Genomic DNA, 20,439 nt, shown 5'->3' with positions numbered 1-20,439 from the left:
ATCATCCAAATGCAGACGAGAAACATAGCCACACTACCTACTAGTCTAGTCCAATGAAAACTGACATCGAACCAATGATCAAAATTGTCCATTCTAACGCGGAACCACCGCTACTAACCATCTATTTTCGAAATATGTGTATTTATGTTAGGTATATATTATTAAAAGAGTACTTAAAACCTTGGAAAAAAAAGATAATTGGAAGAAAACAAATTAAAAAATTAAAGCTAAATTAACATTGTGTCCTGTTAAAATCAATATGCAATCTAGGCTAAGCAATGAACAAAATGGACTTTAATTTTGCGTCTTGAGCTTCAGTGCAAAGTAATTACATTTAAACTAAAGTCAGGCAAGTAAAATAACCTTTTGAGAAAAACGAATATATAGTTTATATCTTCAATAATTGCAATAATATCCTAATAATAGATATATATTAAAACTAAGAAAAAAAAACAATTATAAAAATAAGTATTGAGTCAGTCAGTAAAAAAACTCGAGGATTCTTATTTCGAATTTATTTTAAAGTCAGGTATCTTGACTAATAAATCATTTTGCCAAGATTATATATAAATTACTAGCTGAGAAGCCCGCCTGTGTGTCTCGAGGCGTTCCACTCCAGTACGCCCCCCACTATTTACTTGGCACCCTTTTCCCCATAGTCGATCCACTGCAGTAAGACACCCTCCCCCTTTTACCCATGCGAGAATTTTCGTGACACCCTTTACCCAGTAGTCGAACCACCGCAATAAGGCCCTTCCTCCCTTTTTTCCCATGTGAAAATTACCGGGGTACCCCCTCCTGATTTTTCCGATGTAATAATTACCGTGGTACCCACCTCCCATTTTTCCCATTTGATAATTACCGTTCCTCCCCTTTTTTTCAAATGTTATAATTACCGTGGTAACCCCTCTCCGCTTTTCACATGTGATAATTTCCGTAGTATTCCCCTCCCCCTGTCCAACGCGAGAATTTCCGTGGTACCGTTTTTCCCGCAAAAATAACTCAAACTCGCAGTCGTCCCAAACCTCCCTGTACCCTTTTAAACCCTGTGTATCCAATGGCTGATGCATAAAGGCCACGGGACTAACGTACGCCGAGAGACCACGGGACTTTCAAATCGGACCGAACCCGAAACCCCCTCCCCCCCTCCGTTTCCAAAACACACAGGCCTTCTGAAACTACCCCCGCACGTTCCCCCCTCCAAAATTCGCGGCTGCAAGAGATAAAATTTTCGGGTGTATTGCGTGTTGGGACAAACACGGCCCAACTCTCAGGGGCGACAGATTTTGAGCATTTTTAGAAACTGACATTTGCGTCATTTTACAAAATTTGTAATAAAAAAACTAAAAACCAAATCAGAAATCGAAGCCGACTCGATGCGAAAACGCGAATCGTAGCGTACGTAAAAAAATGCCACGCGACGCTCGCGCCCGTAACGCGCACGCGAAAAGCGTCGGAAAATCGAGAAATAAATCTCGAAAATCGGTTGACGAACCTACCTACATACCACCCAACCAACAGCTTTTTATTATATAGATATTAAGGCTTATATATTTATATATATATATATATATAAAATCTGATGTTTGTATGTATATTTGTAACTTCTATGCCTGCCCAAGATAAATGTCCGATTCGCACGAAATGTGGCCTGTGGCATCGTGCCCCCTGCTGTCAGGTTTTAGGGGCGTCTTGAGATTGCTAACCTTCGTTGTTTTTGACCACGGGACCAATAACAGGTGACTGGTGACCGCACGACCGAAACCCCTGACCTCGCGCTGTCAAGAGACGCTGGCATTCGGGTGCTGTCAAGAAAGAGACACGGGAGTTTATCTCTCTCTGTTTGCCTCTCTTAGCTGCTGCAAGGCACGACCTTCGACCCCTTTTCGCTTGCGTTCGTTCTCTTTTAACAGCCCCTCCCTCTCTATCTGTGTTACGCAGACACCTTTGCCCGGGCCACAGAGTTCTTTCGGCTGCGTTCGTTACTCGCCAATCTGCTTACTCCGAACGAAGAAAATAAAAATATTATGTACAAAAACGCTTTATCATAAAAATAATAATAATAATAATTATTTTATTTTAAAGTTGTCTCAGTACATAAGTTATAGTATGGCCAAGTCGAAAAGCGACTTTTAGGCCTTCAGAAAAAATCGTACAATATATATGACATTAATATAAATTTAAATAAACAAACAACAAAAAAAAGAATATAATAATTCAACAATCCTAAATTAACAAAATCAATAAGATTAAGTTACATTACTACATTTGTTTAGTAGATATTTACGGGCCAGAGCTTTAAAGCTACCTAAGCTGCTATTGGCCGGAGGATTAAAAGCATTAAAAAGGTTTACCGATCTATAGAAAATAGAATTAAGCTTAAGAGAAGTACGTGCAAAACCAGGATCTACAATTTTTGCTTGTCGTGTATTATACATATTTCGATCGTTAAATTTGAACGGATTAAATAATTAAGATTTGAGAGCTTTATAAATTAACACCAAACCAAAGAAGTCATAAATTTCGAAGATGGTTAAAAGATCTAGAGATTTGAAAATATGGTCAGTATGAGCCAGAAACGGCTTGCAATCAATTATTCTGACGGCTCGTTTTTGGAGCAGGTAGAGGCGGTTTAAGTTTATTTGAGACGTATTCCCCCAAATTCAGATACAGAACGTTAAATGCGGGTATATAAGGGCGTAGTATAATTGTAGACGAATATTATTTTTAAAGATATTTCTGTTTTGATTCAGAATATAGATACCGTAAGCTACTTTTTTTGCTACCCCGTCCGTGTGTTTCTTAAAGCTTAGAAGAGGGTCATACCACACCCCTAAGTATTTATATTGATTAACTTCGTTTAGAAGAACGTCACCCATTTTAATTTGCGCGGTTTAGTAATGTTAGAAAATACCATAAAAACCGTTTTATCTTTATTTGGGAGCAAGAAATTGTTTTTTAGCCAGGTATCTAATTTATTTAAGGTGTGGTTTGTTGCAATTATCAGCTGCGTAAGGTCAGGGCCACCTTTGACACGTATCGTGTCATCCGCTTACAGGGTTAATGAATCATTTTCGTCAGACATAATAAGGTCATTAATGAAAAGATTAAAAAGGATCGGAGAAAGAATAGAGCCCTGCGGGACACCGGTGTAAATTATATTTTCCTGGGACAATTGATCGTTAAGTTTAGTACTACCGCGTCTCTCTTTTAGGTATGTCTTCATCCATTCGAAGCTAACACGTCGTAGTCCCATTCTATATAGCTTATCGAGTAACCGGTCGTGATTGATGGAATCAAATGCTTTTCTAAGGTCTAGAAAAACGGCAAGCGCATAATGACTCATAGTTATCTTTTTATAAACCTGAAGGTTGGCAAGCTCAACATTGGAATCTTCTCTAAAACCAAATTGGCTATCGGAGAGTATTGTATTTCGAGGAAAAATTTAGAAGTTGTAGATAAAAACATTTATCAAATATCTTCGCAAATATAGACAGGATAGAAATTGGTCTATAATTCGTGGGCAAATTTATATTTCCGGTTTATGGATAGGGATTTTAATTGTTTTTTTTTTCAATCTATCTGGGTAGATACCTTTTCGAAATGATTGATTAATTAGTATAGTGAGTGGTTTTACTATTAGTGGAGCTAAACATTTGACAATTTTGGGGGAGACGTCATCAAAGCCCGCCGCTGAATCAGTTTTTAAGCTACCTATTACTTAAGTAACGACTGATTCGTCTATTTGCGAGGGGACCATGGAGTTCGACAGTTTTTTAACACTGCATATTTTCGTTACCTCGAATAGCTTGGTTTAAATTAGGTCTAAGTGGATTAAAAAGTTATTAAAATTCTCCGCCGTGTTATTTATTTTAGTCTCCTTTTTCCCGTTGCTCCCTAATAAGTCATTAATTAATTTCCATGTCTTCCTTACATCCCCGTAATGTAACTCGAGAGAATTCTTATAATACTTAACTCTCGTATCTCTAGCTAGATTATTACAATAATTCCTCTGATCCTTATATATTTTTAAGTTTGCCTCAGTGGGAATTCGGTTTGCAATGTTTTTGAATTTTCTTTTTAGTTTGATTGCGGTTAAAATATCCTCAGATATCCATTTGTGGGAGTCGCCTTTAGAGACCTCGTAATAAGGAAATGCTTGATTGTAAGCACCAACAAAAAAGTCATGGAACTCATTGAAGGCGTCATTGTTATCTAGAGATTCCCATTTTTTGTTTATTAGATTATCACTTAGTTTATTCAAATTATGCTGGGAAAAATTTATAATTTTTAGTCTGGGATTTAACTTAATTGGGTAATCTAATTTAATCCATATAGGGAAATGATCGGAAACATCGAAGTCTTTTAGGAAATGAACCTTTGCGGTGCAATTTGTAAAGCAGTGATCAATTAGCGATGCTTTTTCTTTAATCCTGGTGGGCTCCGATACCAATTGAATCAAACCATAACTCCGACTGAGGTCTTGTAATTTTTGCGTCGGCGGGATATTTACTCCAAGATCAATGTTCAGGTCACCTATGATTATTTTGCGACTCGCCGGGGGACCCATTTTTTGGATTAGTGACTCAAGTATCAATAAGAATTCATCTATTTTAGGACCTGTACGGTATATAACGGCAATATATAAATCATTTGTTTTAATAGTAAAAATTTCACATATTGCATTTTCCACACATGCGTCAGAGATTATGTCACCTACCCCACCTCCATCTTTCAGCTTACGGCCTTGACCTACAAAAACTAGATTTGGATAGCTATCTGCATACGAGTCTCTAAACCAAGTTTTGGATAGAGCATATATGTCTATATCCATCTCATGAGAGCTGCACAAACTTAGGAGGTGGGCGTAGTTTGCTCTAGCGCTTCTGGTATTACAACTAACAATATTAATCATTAAGAGTGGAATTAGGTAAACAACTAGATTTTTACAATATAGAAAAAAAAAGTTAGATTTTTATAACAGCGTCCTTAGCAAAATCGTATTTAAAAGTCTCATTTAAAATGACAATAGAATTTATAGATCTCCACTTATATTTTTCGGGGAGTTTGGACTTAGCAAATTGTCTAAGCTTGTAACGGGCCAGTTGCTGATTAGACGTAAACTCATGTTCTATAAATATATTCATGTCCTTGTATTTTTTTGTAAGAATTGACATTTTTATATCGTAATTTTCGGCTTTGTATACTATCGATCTACTTTTTCCCGAGCGGTAAGGGCCCTTACGGTAAACTAAGTATTGGGTCACTGGAACGTTGACTTGCAATTTTTGAGTAAGGAGATCTTGAACTTTCTTAACTAATCCTGGTCTATCTTCCGTATCATTATCGGTAACGCATCTTATAACTAAATTATTAGGTTTTATTAAGACCTCCAAATTATCTATCTTCATCCTATTTTCCTCGCTACGGTTTTTTGCCCGATTATCTACCAATACCATATCTTGCTCAACATTTGTGACTCTGTCTTTTAAAGTACCGATGTCTTTTAAAGCATCTTGTATATCAAGAATCGATTTTTCCATTTTTGACTGTCTAGATTCTATAAAAGATACGGAGTTTTTTGTGTCATTAAGACTAGTAGTAACTGTATCCAATTTTTTGGAGATTAGTTTTAGTTCGGCTAGGACATCAGCCGTAGTATTGTCCTTTTCATCATTAGAGTTTGAATTAGAACGAGTTTTACCCATACTACTAATTTCGTTGCAATGGCCGGGCTCACAGTAAGCTTACTAGAGGTAATAAAAAAATGGAAAAAAGTGATACAATAACAAACCTATTTGAAGAAAAAGAAATCAGAGTTAGTTTTTTAACGATGAGTTTTAAAGCTCCTCCTGGTGGGATTTGCACCAGCCACGATCATCCGCAATAGAAGTAGTAAGCGATCGGTTTCTTCCGCGAGTGATTCACGATACACAGGCCTGGTGGACAGACATAAGTTTGGTCATCTATTTGAGGAAAAATAAATCAGAGTTAGTTGAGCGTTAACGATGCGCTTCTTGTGAGCCCCGCCAGCATCTTAAACTAATCAAAGAAAACAAATATATGTTAATATTACAAGATATGATATTTTGCACTATTAAACGTTTGCAATTTAAAAAAATTACTATTTACTATTTAAAAATTAATTTAATTTGCATATTTAAAGTAAAGTGTATGTTGTTTCCGTTTTCTAAACCCCAATTTACTCAATTAATTAATAATTAATAATTAATAGCTAATAATTAATAATTAATAATTAATAATTAATATTTAGTAATTCATAATTCATCTTTAATGATTTATAATTAATATTTAATAATTCATAATTCATTGTTAATAATTTACAATTAATATTTAATAATTCATAAATCATTATTAATAATTAATTATTAATTATTTAAAATAATAATTAATATTTTACATTTTACATTTTATATTTTACAACGATAACATGGAAAAATATCATTAAAGATTAACGTTTTAAGAAAAATCGAAGTCTGACAACTGTCGGCTCGCTTCAGCTTAACCCAACAGAGCGGCAGTGCGTTCGGTTCCGGGTGAGGTATTGGATTTCTACCCGCCCTTACGTAGTAGATTTTTCTGGCAATTCCGCCAAATGATTGCCAGAACACTTACACATACATTAGTTTCTCAATTTTCTCTCTTCTATATCGCCTTGACGTTTATGGAAAACACTGGCTTATACGTAACCGAATTACACTTGGTATTTATTTCCTAGCTTACATTGAGTATGGCCGTTGCTTTCTCCCTTTGGGTTTTAGCGTCATACGGTTTCCTTTTTAAGTGTGTGGAATCAGATATAATTGTACAGTACGTATTTAAATATAATACGCTTATTAAATGTAATAGACACTTTAATAAACCTGTTCAGCGATTTGCTTAGAAGTAATTATACAGAGAGCCAGGGCATACTTGTAAAAGCGTTATATTTTGAAGCGTGTTACTTCATATTTGAATCTAGAAGGATTCGTTCAATTTCACACGAGCCTCGTGAACTAATAAAAATGTGCGCGCGGTGCCAACTTTAGCCTTATAAATAAAACACGAGACTCTTTTATTCAGTTGCTCGCGCGCAGGCGCGTAAGAGGAGGGATAGGAAAATATAGCGTATTTATAATAATAAAACTACTCGGCTAGGCTAATACCCTAGCGAATTTTATGCCTTTATTATTAATATTATTTATTGAAGCACCTATTAAAATTAAAAACAGCAATTTGTTGAATGCGTTAACAAAATTTATTAATGGAGCCCCTAATATTTGTCTATTTGATATATTCAATGACGATCAAAGGCCATATCTCTCAAAACAGATTAGTTCAATAATGTAATTATCGTCTACTTTTAATAAAATATAACTTTGTTTTTTTTAACAAATATTCTAATTAACCAGTACACTGATAATTTTTTAAATACACATCGTCTTAAGTCCTTCATTGATATAATTGATAAAAAAAATCCTAGCCGACGATAAAAATTTAAAACTTTACAAGTCTCGGTTAATACGTTTTTTTATATACCATAAATATAACAAGTTAATTACTCACCTAATATAACAGATAACGAATTAAAGATGCTTACTTATTTAAATGTTGGTAAAAGTCTAAGCATTCTGTAAATTTTGTTTAAGTCGAACAAATATTGATTTCAATTTATGTTAATATTTTCAGGTTAAATAGTTTAAATCAGTCTGATGATTTGGATAATTGTTTGAGGAGAAGCAACCCACTTCTCTCGACTTCAGGTAGAGTAAAAATTAAATGTAAATCACACTTTTGTTTCAGATTGACATTAATGATCAAAATACATCATTTAGTAAAAACTTCGACCGTTCTTTAAATCTTACAAACATAATGGTTCCAACTTTTTAGAAAATAAAGATATTTTGTCCTTTGGAATTTGATTTTAAATGACCAAAATGATTTCCTTCTTATTGTAGAGCTAGGTTTATTTAAATAAATAAAATAAGTTCTATACATCTGCCCCCAATTTAGAGCAGGACTAGTGAAATCAAAATATAGTTTTAGTGTGTACCCAAGGAGGAATACTAAAAAAGGAATTGGTAGTTGTAGTAAATTACTTGACGCAGTAATACGTGTGTAGACTAAACTAATGTTAAAATATCTTATTATTATTATTAAGTACTGCGGATCTATATTATAAAAGTATGTTTTCCACCCACCATATAAGGGGACCAAGAGAGGAAAATGTGGGTTTTATGGCGGGAACGCACTTGAGCGGATAACGAATGTTTAATGGGAGGCAACGACTTTAAATAAATGTGAGGGCTTTTAGCCAAGATTTACCGATTGCAGACTCATTTTTTACATCACGAGGCTAGTTTGGAACTATACTACGTCTATAATATTGGGTTAACCTATGGTCTGGAATATGAAATGTATTCAAAGTACAGACACCTGGCATCGTGAAAACATTTATATACATAAAAAATCAAGCCAAGGAACGATACGGTACTATAATCAAAATCTAATTTGTAGGCCAAAAACCAAGGAAACCTACGATATCTCCCGATAGTCCTCTTCTTTTGCCAAAATAAAGAAAATGTTCAAAAAACGGCACGTGCATCACGTGATCCAAGTGCTCAAAAAGTGGAAAACGAAAATAATTGAAGTACATATAATAGTGATATTTAATTAAAACTCTTCCCGGGATCTACTACACCAACATTTTCTCTTTTTTGTTGGTGATTACTATAGACCAAAATGAAAGTTTGATTTCAAGTGTCCTGCTTTCTCTTGGGGGCACATCTTTAGAACAGACCCATTCTAAAAATATTCTGTCGAATGGGAAGGCTAATAATCGATTGAATGGGACCTTTCAATTTTCTAGCCCATTGGGCTGGAAAAATGAAATTATTCGCTCGAATGGGAACTCCGTCGAATGGGAAAACACCGTTTCTCGCACGACAAGTTATCGTTATTTTTAATAAATAAGATCAAAATTTGCAGATATTGAGCAATAAATACAAAAGAAATAGCTGAAAATTATAGAGGGCATTTCAAAAATGTTGGAAGGACCGAAATTCTACAAATGGATTTTGTACACCCAAAATATAAATATTTTAAAATATACTGAATGGGTGTTTAATTAAAGTAAAACAATAAAAAATTAAAAGTATAAAACGATTTTCCCCGCGTACATTAAGGGTTTATCGATTGCAGCGTGTGCTCTATGTCTTAAATAACAATAGCTGGTGACGTAGAAAAAAATATTTACATGTGGCTTCCCGGATTTTACAAAAACACTTATTGTATTTTAAAAATGTTTTATCAACTTCGAAATTTTTTCCAATTTTAGAAAATATCCCTGTTTATTTAGGAAATTTCTTAAGCTTCGAAAATGATTTGCCCTAAATGTAGGAAATATTCAACTATCTATCAGATACTCACCTATTAATGAAAATTAACATATATGGAAAATTTATTTAAATTAAATTTCGGTGCCTACTAGAACGGAGCACCGTTCCTTACATTGAACCGGAGATTGATAATTAATGTACATGCTTTATTCAATAATTAATATAAACCGCAGAAATATAGATGAAATATCTTCAGTTGAAATCCATAAAAATGTCTTATGGTTTTTGCTTCGTAAATTAGAAGCTACGCGTATATAGTTCAATTGAAAGTGACGAACCTCTTTATCAAAATATTTCGCTAATATTAAAAATTAGTAGCTTCAAGTCGTACCTGACACCTAGGAACAACAAACACAAGGAGAACCCAGCTAGCCTTTAAACTTGCTAACGCAGTGTTGTAAATATATATCATTCGACGACCTTTTCACTGAACGTGTTACTGAAAGGGGGAAGACAATTTCGGAATTTTCTCCTTCCGACGGCAGCAGGCGCTAAAGCGTCTAACCAATGAAAAATGTACACAAGAAAATGCACGACATTTGACGGGTTTCGTTCTGCTTGTGTGGGGTGCTGTGTTTGCCTATTAATATTCAGAAACATTCTAATTTGAAAACTATAGTAAACTTGCGAAATATAATTTTAAATAAAACATTACATAAAATATTAAGCTGCCGAAGTCCATTTAAAAATATGTATCAATATTTTAAACTAAAAAATGTTCTTCGCTTTATATTAATTCAGTTTGTTATTCGAAACCAAAAGCTAAATTCCGTGTTAATATTGTAAAAAATGTCATTTGAGGGATATTGGTAACTTCTTACGCCATTAACAGTATTCTAGTCTTCTAGAAAACCCAAAGTGTTTCCAAAAATACATTTAAAATTTTTGTAAAATAGTACTAGTTTAAGTATATGTAATTGTAAGGTTTCACTTAATTTTATGAAAATAATGAATAGGTTTGAGCGCTTTTAGGTTCAGTCACTAAATTCCAATTTTAAATCGAAACTTACGTGTAGTTTTATATTCATTTTTGATGTCTTGTCTTAAATTGTTTATAGAATGTAAAAATATATTTCGTTTAATTATTTTCTAAAATCTTAGAAAAATTTAAAGTATACGTGTCCTTGTCTATTTTGGATGTTGAACAAATTGATGAAAATAAGATGGTAAATAAACTTATTTCAAGTTACAAAATTTAAATTGTTCCTGTAATTTTAACGGTTTTTAAAACCAATTTCAGGAAATGAAAATACACTGTTACACCTTAATCAAATGGAACAATCCGAGAATTAAATTCGAAGGGGTTAATAGCAGTCTTCCAGTCGTAATTCCCGCAGAAGTGGCTAAATGTATGTGGAAACCCGATATCATATTTTCAAATACAAAGAATATCAAACTGTTTTCGAGTATTATTTCAAACCTTGGATTCAAACGTTTACCGAATGGAATGATCAGCCGTATTGAAAGGTATTGAAAAACGTCTGTAAGGAACCACCTAAATAATGTTTATCATATTCATTTCAGATCGATTATGACAATGTTTTGTCAGATGAAATTTAATTTGTACCCTTTTGATACTCAGATCTGTTATTTAAGGATTGGACTAAGTAAGCAGTTGTTTCAATAAGCGTGTACAGTATTAAAAAAAATTAGAACGAAGAGTTTTCCCCAAGTTTGACACGTTACATTTTCAATCTTGAGGACATTAATCTATTGTCAATTTAAATGTTAAATATCGTAAAAACGTCATGAAAAAAATTATTGACTGTAATATTAGACTATTCACCTGTTAAGAGTGTTATCGGGCACAATATAAATAATTGAATAATATTGTACCTCTTTCTAGGGAACTCTTTCTGAAATATACCCTGCTTAAATTGTTGCTTACATTATAAATTGACAAACCTTTAGCTGAATAAATATAAAAGACATGTTGATCAGCCCTTAAATAACTTAATAACATTCTGAAAATTATATTTTTTCAGTGACTAGTTCTGACGAAATTGTAAAACTTCATTGGTTCTCGGATCAGGAAACAGATCAAACTTATAAAAATCAAAGCGGTGCCACGTTCGCATATCCTGTCCATTCGCTGCAGTTCACAGTAGACGATCCGAAAACATTTTCCAAAACAGAAAGGTGGTACACAGGTAATCCTAAGTTTAGATATTACACACAATCCCTAAAGATTGGTGGTTATTATAGTTTCAAGTAGGTGATGTTGCTGCTGCCGTTCTTGCGATTTCTCACGAGCTGTTTGTAATTAAATATACTTTTTGCTTTTTAATAATAATTTAGGCTAATACCAACACACTTTGTTAGTCATTGTCATTAAATCAGATGGTCGGGTAACATTGCGAGGAGTGCCACGCGAGCCACAGGTTCCCTACTGAACCAGTGTTTATGGTGACAACCGCTTTAACCAGTGGAGAGATGTGTTACAAACTCAATGCAGAAGGAGTGGTTATGAGTTTTCACCCAGTGCCCCAAGCAGGCTTCTCTTGTTGCAAGCTGAAAATGCTAAAATGCCCATTATGTTGTTTTTTATGTGACATTAAGATCGATTTGGTTCAAAATAATATTTTAAGTTAGTTCTCATCAATACCTCATTACGATTATGGTTGCAATCAAAAAGGTGTATTTTAAGTTGGGATACACGAGATATATGAGATTAATAGTAATTGTAGATTACGAAATTCGCTACACGTCTCCAAACCGTCAACGAAGACATATGGTATCATGGTTTTCACGACGACGGCTTTTACGACGACCCGCTTACCCTGATGCGTCTTGGCCGTCGCTTTGTACGTCGTTGGTTATTGCGCCGACGGGTGTCTAGGGTGACAGATTTTACGCCGATACTTCTATGTCAACGGGTATCTCTTTGCCGAGGGGTGTTTATACCGACGGTCTTTAATTGGCCTGTTTTCTACGCTGTTTTTTCTGCTTTGGTTTGTTATTTTATCTGAGACTATAGGAAATAATATTAAGCAGTGAGTACTGACGAGGATACTACCCGAGGAGATAATCACCGATTGGGTTGAAACTAGGTGGGTATGTAGACCTTATGGTAACATAAAATTTCACCAAGGGAAAAGTTGCAATGAGCATTAGTCTTGCCATGGCAACCGAAAATGTTTTTGACAACACAGTATGTATATTTTCTCATTGAAAATAACATGGGAATCTGAGCACTTCTAAAATTTTAAAAAAATTTTAAATTTCCAAACCAAAAAAAATAGATCAAAATTGACAAATGAAATGAATTTTATGATATTTTGATGAATTTTGCTCAATTTGATCAAAATATGTAAAAATTGATCAATTGTTATTTTCAATGGGACAATATACAGACTGTGTTGTCAAAAACATTTTCGGTTACCATGGCAAAACTAATGCCCATTGCAACTTTTCCCTTGGTGAAATTTCATGTTACCATAGGGTCTACATACCCACCTAGTTTCAAACCATATCGGTGATTATCACCTCGGGTAGTCTCCTCGTGAGTGTAAATCACCTTACGCGCATATTTAATGATAATTAGTTTACAAAAAACCACGACCATTATTGATTATGTAAAGTCAAATTTATTTACAATAAATTTGACTTTATTTACGCAATAGTGGTCGTGGTGGTTTTTTTAAAACTAATTCTCATTAAATAAAGGAAATAATATTAGGAAACAACTTGATGCCGAGGTTGAAAAAATAGGACGCGTTTCATGTTTGTTGTAGATCGTTAAAATAGCGCTATGCTGTAAAAAAATCGTCGGCCGTTTTTGCTGATTCTCGTGTTTTTAGTGAGATTTAAATATAATCGAGTGTTATCTATTTTATGGTAATGTAGCTGGTGTTTATTGAAAGCATGAAAGGCATCCAGCAGGTGGTCCACAAATATGCGTCGGCGTATATTTTGGTTGGCGTAGTTGGCCGTCGGCCTAAAAACCTCCAGCGTCGGAACATGTTGACGTATGGACCTTTTGCGTAGACATTCGTCGGCGTATCGACCGTCGGCCTAGGTGTAGTGACGTAAATGGTGTCGGCGTTATTGTCCGTCGGCGGTGGGTTAGTCGTCGTAAGGACGTGGAACCATTTGAATGAAATAATTTAATCGACCTAATGACCTAATTTTAATCAAATAAACCTATTTTAATTTTTTGGTCATCGTGTTATTCCTTGAAATTGGGATCTAAGACCATTCTTGTGCAAAAATGTGCATTTAAGGGTATATAACCTCCGGTATTTGGTGTGGAACACCAACGTTTGCAGCTCTGGCCACTCTCGCCTTTGGCTTTCGAAATGTTTGTCGCCACTGTATCGGGAAATTTGAAAAATGGAATGGGTCTTCCATAAATATGGCTTTGCCGGTTCTATTCCCTCTAATGGATGCTTTGTAAATGTATAACTATAAGTAGGAAAAGTTAAGAATTTGACACTCTTATTGTTTGTGTGGAAATGTTAAATGTTTTATATAGAACACTTCATTTTCAGGCAATTACACTGATCTATGGGTTGAGATTAAACTGCACAGGCGTTTAACCGGAAGCATCATCAACTTTTATTTTCCAAGTTCTCTGGTCGTCATTTGTTCGTGGTTGTCCTTCTGGCTCGACGTGGAAGCTGTCCCGGGAAGAGTGACTCTAGGCGTTACCGCCTTGTTGACGCTGACCACAATCATGATTCAAATAAGAAGCAGCCTACCTCCGGTTCAATATGTCACCGCTCTGGACGTTTGGGTGTTTGCTTGTCTCACGCTGGTATTCGCGTCCATCGTTGAATACGGCATTGCCTACTCACGCTTTCAATGCAAGAAAAGGAATCGAATCCAATCGAAGATAGAAAAACTTGAAAATCAGGTGAGTGACTTATACTTTGTTATCTTACGTGCAATATATTTCAAAATATCTCGAATCTGCAGTCTAATTAAGGGCTGTACAAATTTTATTTCAAGTTTTCAGTTTAAAAGTCGAGACCTTCAATTTCAACGTCAAGAAAACTTTGTTCACTTTGCTATAAAGATTTAGTTTATTATCGAGATGCACAATTTGAAGATTTAGTTTAATATTTATATTTTCTAAAGATATATTATTTGGGTAACCCCAAGTTTAAATAATGACAGACGAAAACACATGAAACGGCTATTCTCCCATAGAAATTTTACATGAAAACTCGACTTTTCCTTTCAAATTGGTTTTTGCTTGGCATTCGGGGATCGAAACCTTTTTACAAGTTAGAGAGACAAACCCCTGAAGTCCAAGAAGAGGATGGCCCTCCGAATGTCCCAGATTTATACTTTTTAGATTTATTTGAAATATTTAGAAGCAGTTAAGGTAGCAATTTACACTGAAATTGGGTATATTATGGTAATTATCGACTAAATTTATTACCTAAGCAATATTTATTTTGAACCATATACGTAAATGTTTTTGAAGTAGATTTGAATATTTGTTTCATTATGTTTGTTACAATGAAGTCGTTAATTTAAAATCTGTTAAAGTTTCTTATGGACCATGTATCTTACGCCTTCGGGAAAACCCCTGATCGTGGGTTAGCCAGAATTCAAAGTCTGTGTTTCCTAAGCTATAAATTAGAAAATTAACAAAATTTAGTAAAACTCTAAACTTAACACGCTCATCATTTTCCATTATTTCCAATGTGATGCAGTTGGAAATAATATCAGAAACCTGTGAACCTTACTGTCAACAGAATTCGTTCAATTTTCTTAACAAAATAGTAAATTTATCTTAACGGAAATAGTATATTTATTTTAACTGAAATAGTACATTTATCTTCACGGAAAAAGTACATTTATCTTCTCGGAAATAGTAAGTTGGTCTTCACAAAAATTGTGCGTTGAACCTCACAGAAATATCTCCTTTATTGTAACATATAAAATTCACATTTCTTAAAAGAAATAGTACAATTATTCTTCTATAATATATCGTGTATTTTTAGACCAGAAATACATTATTCTTAACAATAATAGTGCATTAACTCTTAACATAAATAACTCTTATTTTCGCAGAAATCAATTATGTCCAGCTATCGGCCGTTATTCCTGGAATTATTGACTTCTCACTGTTTTGACCGACTTTCACTGTTCTTATATTAACCTCTAGGTTACCACACAATTAAGAAAATTCTTATCGATTTTAAGTCGCAGAAGACTAATATACATATCATGACACCTTTTTTAAATCCCTTGAAAGGATAGAGTGAAAAGTAATGGTATTATTATTAATTTTCAGCGCGCCACGGCTGAATGTCTATCGAAACGAAACGAAAACGCAAGTGAGACTAATACTAAATCACCTGCCGCGGACGATTCAAGCCAATGCAATTTGGACAAGTACTCGAGGATAATGTTTCCACTAACAATGGTCCTATTTTCCGTGGTTTATTGGTCGTGGCTCTTTCACAATCCTAACTGATTTGAGTTCTTATGGTACCAAGTATCGACTGTGGAGGACTTCCAGTTTTAGGTGATTCATCTGCTTGTGTATTATTCCCCTTAAGGGTGAAGACATTCGGACACGATCACAGGGTCGCTCTCCATCATCATGAAAATAAAGAATTCATTTAAGGCTCAATATCCTCTGCTCACCCGATTACATTCCTGATGGTGTATAATATTTAATATAATTTATTATAAAAAAAAATTATTTTCCGAACCCTTATTTCTATGTAAAATATAGAGATTTGATGGTGTAATGTAATGATTGTTATTCTTTCAGAAAGCGATAATAATTGGTGATGGAATGCGACACGTAGGCCTAATTTATCTAACTTAAAATGCATTAAAAATTTATTTATTTAATTTAAATCTAGGTATTGGTAGGTACTAGGTTTAATCATTTCCTATGTTAGATATTTCGTTACCAGGTTTTTCTGATGTTAATGTGTGAGGTAGACTGCAAACCATCTATGTTTTCAGGAATATAATAATATTCCTAGTATATTCCTAGTATTTGTGGTACAAACTAGTTCTTAGGAGGCGGTAATTAGAATTTTTAACCTTAATTTTTGTGGTTAACTAAATTATTCAAATAATAATTATTTCAACGGTATTTTTCAACTTCGGGGTATAATAAAAAGTACAATTTATCTGTATTTGCATTTAGAATTATTTAAAAAAAACGTAATCGAATAAAATTTACCAAAAAACAAAATAAAATAAAATGTATCCACAAACGCAATCGAATAATTCTTATCAAAAAACGGAATGGAATAAAACTTTATACGCTTATGTGATATGAAAATAGGGTTCTAGCTGTAAGAGATAAGCGACCACGCCTCTATCAATAACCTTTAAACCTTATCGGGATTTATGTTTTTTAGCTATGTATATATATATACGAATATCTAAATAAATGTGTCATTCCTCACCTAACCATTAATAAATATGTTTTATGGAATTACTGCCTCGTTCCTTACTCTGCTGTAACTTACGTCGTTAGTGGTGATTTTCTATCACATCATGGGCCCTGTATTAGCTTTCTCTTCGGTCGTTTAACATCAACAGCTTCTTCTGTATCAACTTGTTCCTGATCCGCCTCAGGCAGCCATCTTCAGAGACATTATGGCTACGTATTCAGATTCCAAGTTGTCCCTCACGAAGTGGAACGATTCGAATTACCAGATGTGGATAATCAAGTTGAAAATGTTGCTGATCAGAGATAATCTGTGGGAGATCGTTGATCCAGCTATGCCGACACAGGACGTACCTATCGACTGGGACAAGCGAGATCGCCAAGCACAAGCCATTATTGCCTTATCAGTCGAAGATGAACAACTGATTCACTTACACTTGTTAGTCAACGACACTTCTGCCCGAACAATGTGGCTTACGCTCCAGAAACTCCACGAACAGTCTACCATCACAAGCAAGCTATTCCTTCTCAGAATGATACACAAGATGCGCCTCATAGAAGACCAAACTATGCAGCACATATCACCTTTATGATGGAAATCGTTGAATGTCTGAGAGGAATTGGAGAAGTCGTCAAAGATAACTATAAAGCTTGCATGCTATTGTGCAGCCTTCCGGAGTCTTATGACACCTTAGTCACGCCACTAGAAGTACGTTCCGAAGCGGACTTGACACTGGAATACATCCGAGCGAAGCTGATCGAGGAAATTAATCGGCGGAAGGAAGGTTTCGAGCAGTTTACTTACGATCAGACGGCACTAAGTACCTGGAACAGTAAAAGACAATCCAGTAATCAAAATACTGTCATCGAATTTTACCACTGCGGCAAGACTGGACATTACCAGAAGGATTGTTGAAGCAGAAAGCCTCGCAAAAAAGCCAAACCACTTAAACAGAAGAGTAAGAGTGACGCTTCGGAAAGGTCTCCTGGTCAACGATGTGAATGCGCCACTTTCATGGCATCCATAGGCAACTCATCTGCTACATGGTTTAGTTGACCTCGTGAAACGTCTTATTGTAGTTTTATTATCATCGTCATCAATACTGGTGCCAGTTTCATCGGACTCTGAAGTAACTGGGGATTCTTTCTCGTCACTCACATCGGAACTATTGACGTAGTCTGTCGTGGGGTTCTCAGTAAATGCCGTGATATCCCATTCTGGCTCGGGAGAAATCTTGGAAACGGAATCACGTTCATTGAATCGCACATTTCGGCTCTAACAAAACCGATTGCTTTCAGGATTCACTATACGAGAGCCTTTGGTAGTGGATCCATATCCCACAAAGATACTTTCGGTTGGTTTATCGTCCCATTTAGAGCGTCTCTCCTTGGGTACTTGAGCAAACGCTTTACTGCCAAAGAACTGAATGTGCTGAATTCTTTGTTTTCGATTCATGCCATGATTCGTACGGCGTTTTCTCCAACGGACTGCTCGCCAATCGATTCTGCAGGTAACATGCAGTGTTTATGGCTTCTCCCCAGTAAATGTCCCTCAGCTTAGCATCGAGAAGCATGGACTTCGCCATTTCAATTAACGATCGATTTTTACGCTCAGCTATTCCGTTTTGTTAAGGGGTGTAACGCAGGGCCGGCGGAAGGTGTAGGTTTAGTGGGTAGCACTACTCACACGGTAAATTCCAAATGGTTAAAATACCCACTTGGAATTCAGGGATGGGAGAGCTTCCCCCCCCCCCCCTAAAATTCGAAGAGTTTGGCAAAGCAATGCCCACTTGGCGAAATGAAAATTTTGATATTAATAATAATTATTATTATTATTGTTATTATTATATTCTCTTCCAGCATTTGGAAAAATAGTGCCCAAATTGAAAATGGTTTCATATTTTCCTACACTCTAAGTCTTGAACACTTCCGTCTAGTACTCTAGATGTCAAATTTTGTTTAGAAACCGACTTCTCGAGTATCGCACTACGCATTTCTCCATAGTTTCTAAGGAACTGTTTCGTCAACCTCCTAGATTTATTGTATTATTTTTACGAATAATGTCTGTTTAAAAACAAAGCTCCGTCTCGCGTCGTGCTATCGTTTGTATCTCAAATTCTATTAACTCAGGGAATAAATGAGGACCGTGTTTTACAATTTAACGGTTAGTTTGTTTTACTAATTTTAAAACTTCAGAGATTCAGGTAATGATTTGTGTTATAATTTTTCATACTATTGTAATTTTAATGTGTATAAGAACGGTGAACGGTTTCGGAATTTTCGGTTAATGGACTGATCCGACTGAAAATAGTTGTTAAGCCGATTACAAGCTTTGCCAATAACTTTTAAACAACAAGAACCATCACGTAAGATAAATATCCAAACAAAGTACGTAGTGTCCAGTTTCGATTTTCCGATTAAGTGAATAGTGTCTACTACAAATAGTAGCTACGGCCGTCGACCAGACGAGCTGATGAATAAACCTATGATTATTTTCTGTTTCCTTTAGGGACGCGAGTACTGCGTTACTACAAATGTTTGTTTAGAAACTAGCACGGTCCGACTTAGATTTATAAAACAAACACTAGTGGCGTAAATAGGGTCCCCCGCGGTTCCAGGAGGCCCCTATTTAGTTCGTTTTATAACTTTGCTTTAGTTCTAATCTATCACGGCCTGCCTTAAAGCGCAATGTTGCATAATTATCGCTTGTTCCACATCGAGATATATATATCGAAGTGGGACTATTGCTATGGACGGATTGTCGTTAAGTGTTGTTGTTTGTGGTGGAAAAGCGACGACACGGTAGGTGGAGCTGCGAAAAGTAATTTATTAATACAATTTATAATGCTGGCCTGGTCGGGGCTCGAACACAGACAGCCGCTCGCCGCGTAATCTCCAAAACCCGACGCCTCTGACAACTGCGCCACACCGCTCTGTAAAATTTTACTCGGAAAATCTAGTCTTTCCTTGTAACGCGGGGGGGGGGGATTTGTCAAGTTAAGTTGTCGCAATTATCATTCCTTTTTCTGGGTTTTTTTACGTATATTTACCGCGTTTTAGGGTCAAGTTAACCTCAAACTTCGCCTCCCCCGCCCTAATTTCGACACCCTGCGGGTCGGACTGGGGATTTGCGGACAACCATATTCCGTTCTCTTTTCGTATCACAAAGGCTTTTTCGCCCGACAATTTTCTCCCTCGCCCCTAAATCGCGAGGCCCCGCTGACGGTGCGGTCTGCGGGTCGGACTGGGGATAATAAGTGTGGCACTTTCTTATCGAAACCGTGTATGGTCAGAAGTAATAAATAAGTGTGGCTCTTTCTTATTGAAAGAAACCGTGTATGCTCAGAAGTAATAAGTGTGGCACTTTCTTATCGAAACCGTGTATGGTCAGAAGTAATAGATAAGTGTGGCACTTTCTATAGCGGTACAAGTAGATTGTTAACTAGTAGTGCCCGTAAAGGCAGGAGAGATAGATCCGTTAGACATTGCAGCAGAGAGCATATAATATGATATAATAATAATTAGTGTGGAACTTTCTTATCGTAACCGTGCTTGGTCAGAAGTAATAAGTGTGGAACTTTCTTATCGAAACCGTGCTTGGTCAGAAGTAATAAGTGTGGCACTTTCTTATCGAAACCGTGCTTGGTCAGAAGTAATAAGTGTGGCACTTTC

The 20,439-nt window shown here is 35.6% G+C and overlaps 1 protein-coding gene across 1 annotated transcript; it reads left to right on the top strand.

Moving 5' to 3' along the window:
* The first annotated feature begins 7,592 nt into the window (after window positions 1-7,592).
* LOC149961063 (glycine receptor subunit alpha-2-like) lies at window positions 7,593-15,835 on the top strand. The gene is made up of 7 exons (XM_090153654.1): window positions 7,593-7,633; window positions 7,690-7,763; window positions 10,500-10,564; window positions 10,639-10,747; window positions 11,384-11,548; window positions 13,889-14,253; window positions 15,646-15,835. The coding sequence occupies exons 1-7, from the start codon at window positions 7,593-7,595 to the stop codon at window positions 15,826-15,828; spliced, it is 1,002 nt and encodes a 333-aa protein (XP_090009780.1). The 3' UTR covers window positions 15,829-15,835.
* The last annotated feature ends 4,604 nt before the right edge of the window (window positions 15,836-20,439 follow it).

The sequence above is a fragment of the Leiobunum rupestre genome, chromosome 1, assembly GCF_980474605.1.
Source record: "Leiobunum rupestre chromosome 1, qqLeiRupe1.1.hap1, whole genome shotgun sequence".
NCBI lineage: Eukaryota > Metazoa > Arthropoda > Arachnida > Opiliones > Sclerosomatidae > Leiobunum > Leiobunum rupestre.
This window is presented reverse-complemented; position numbering and strand designations above follow the sequence as displayed.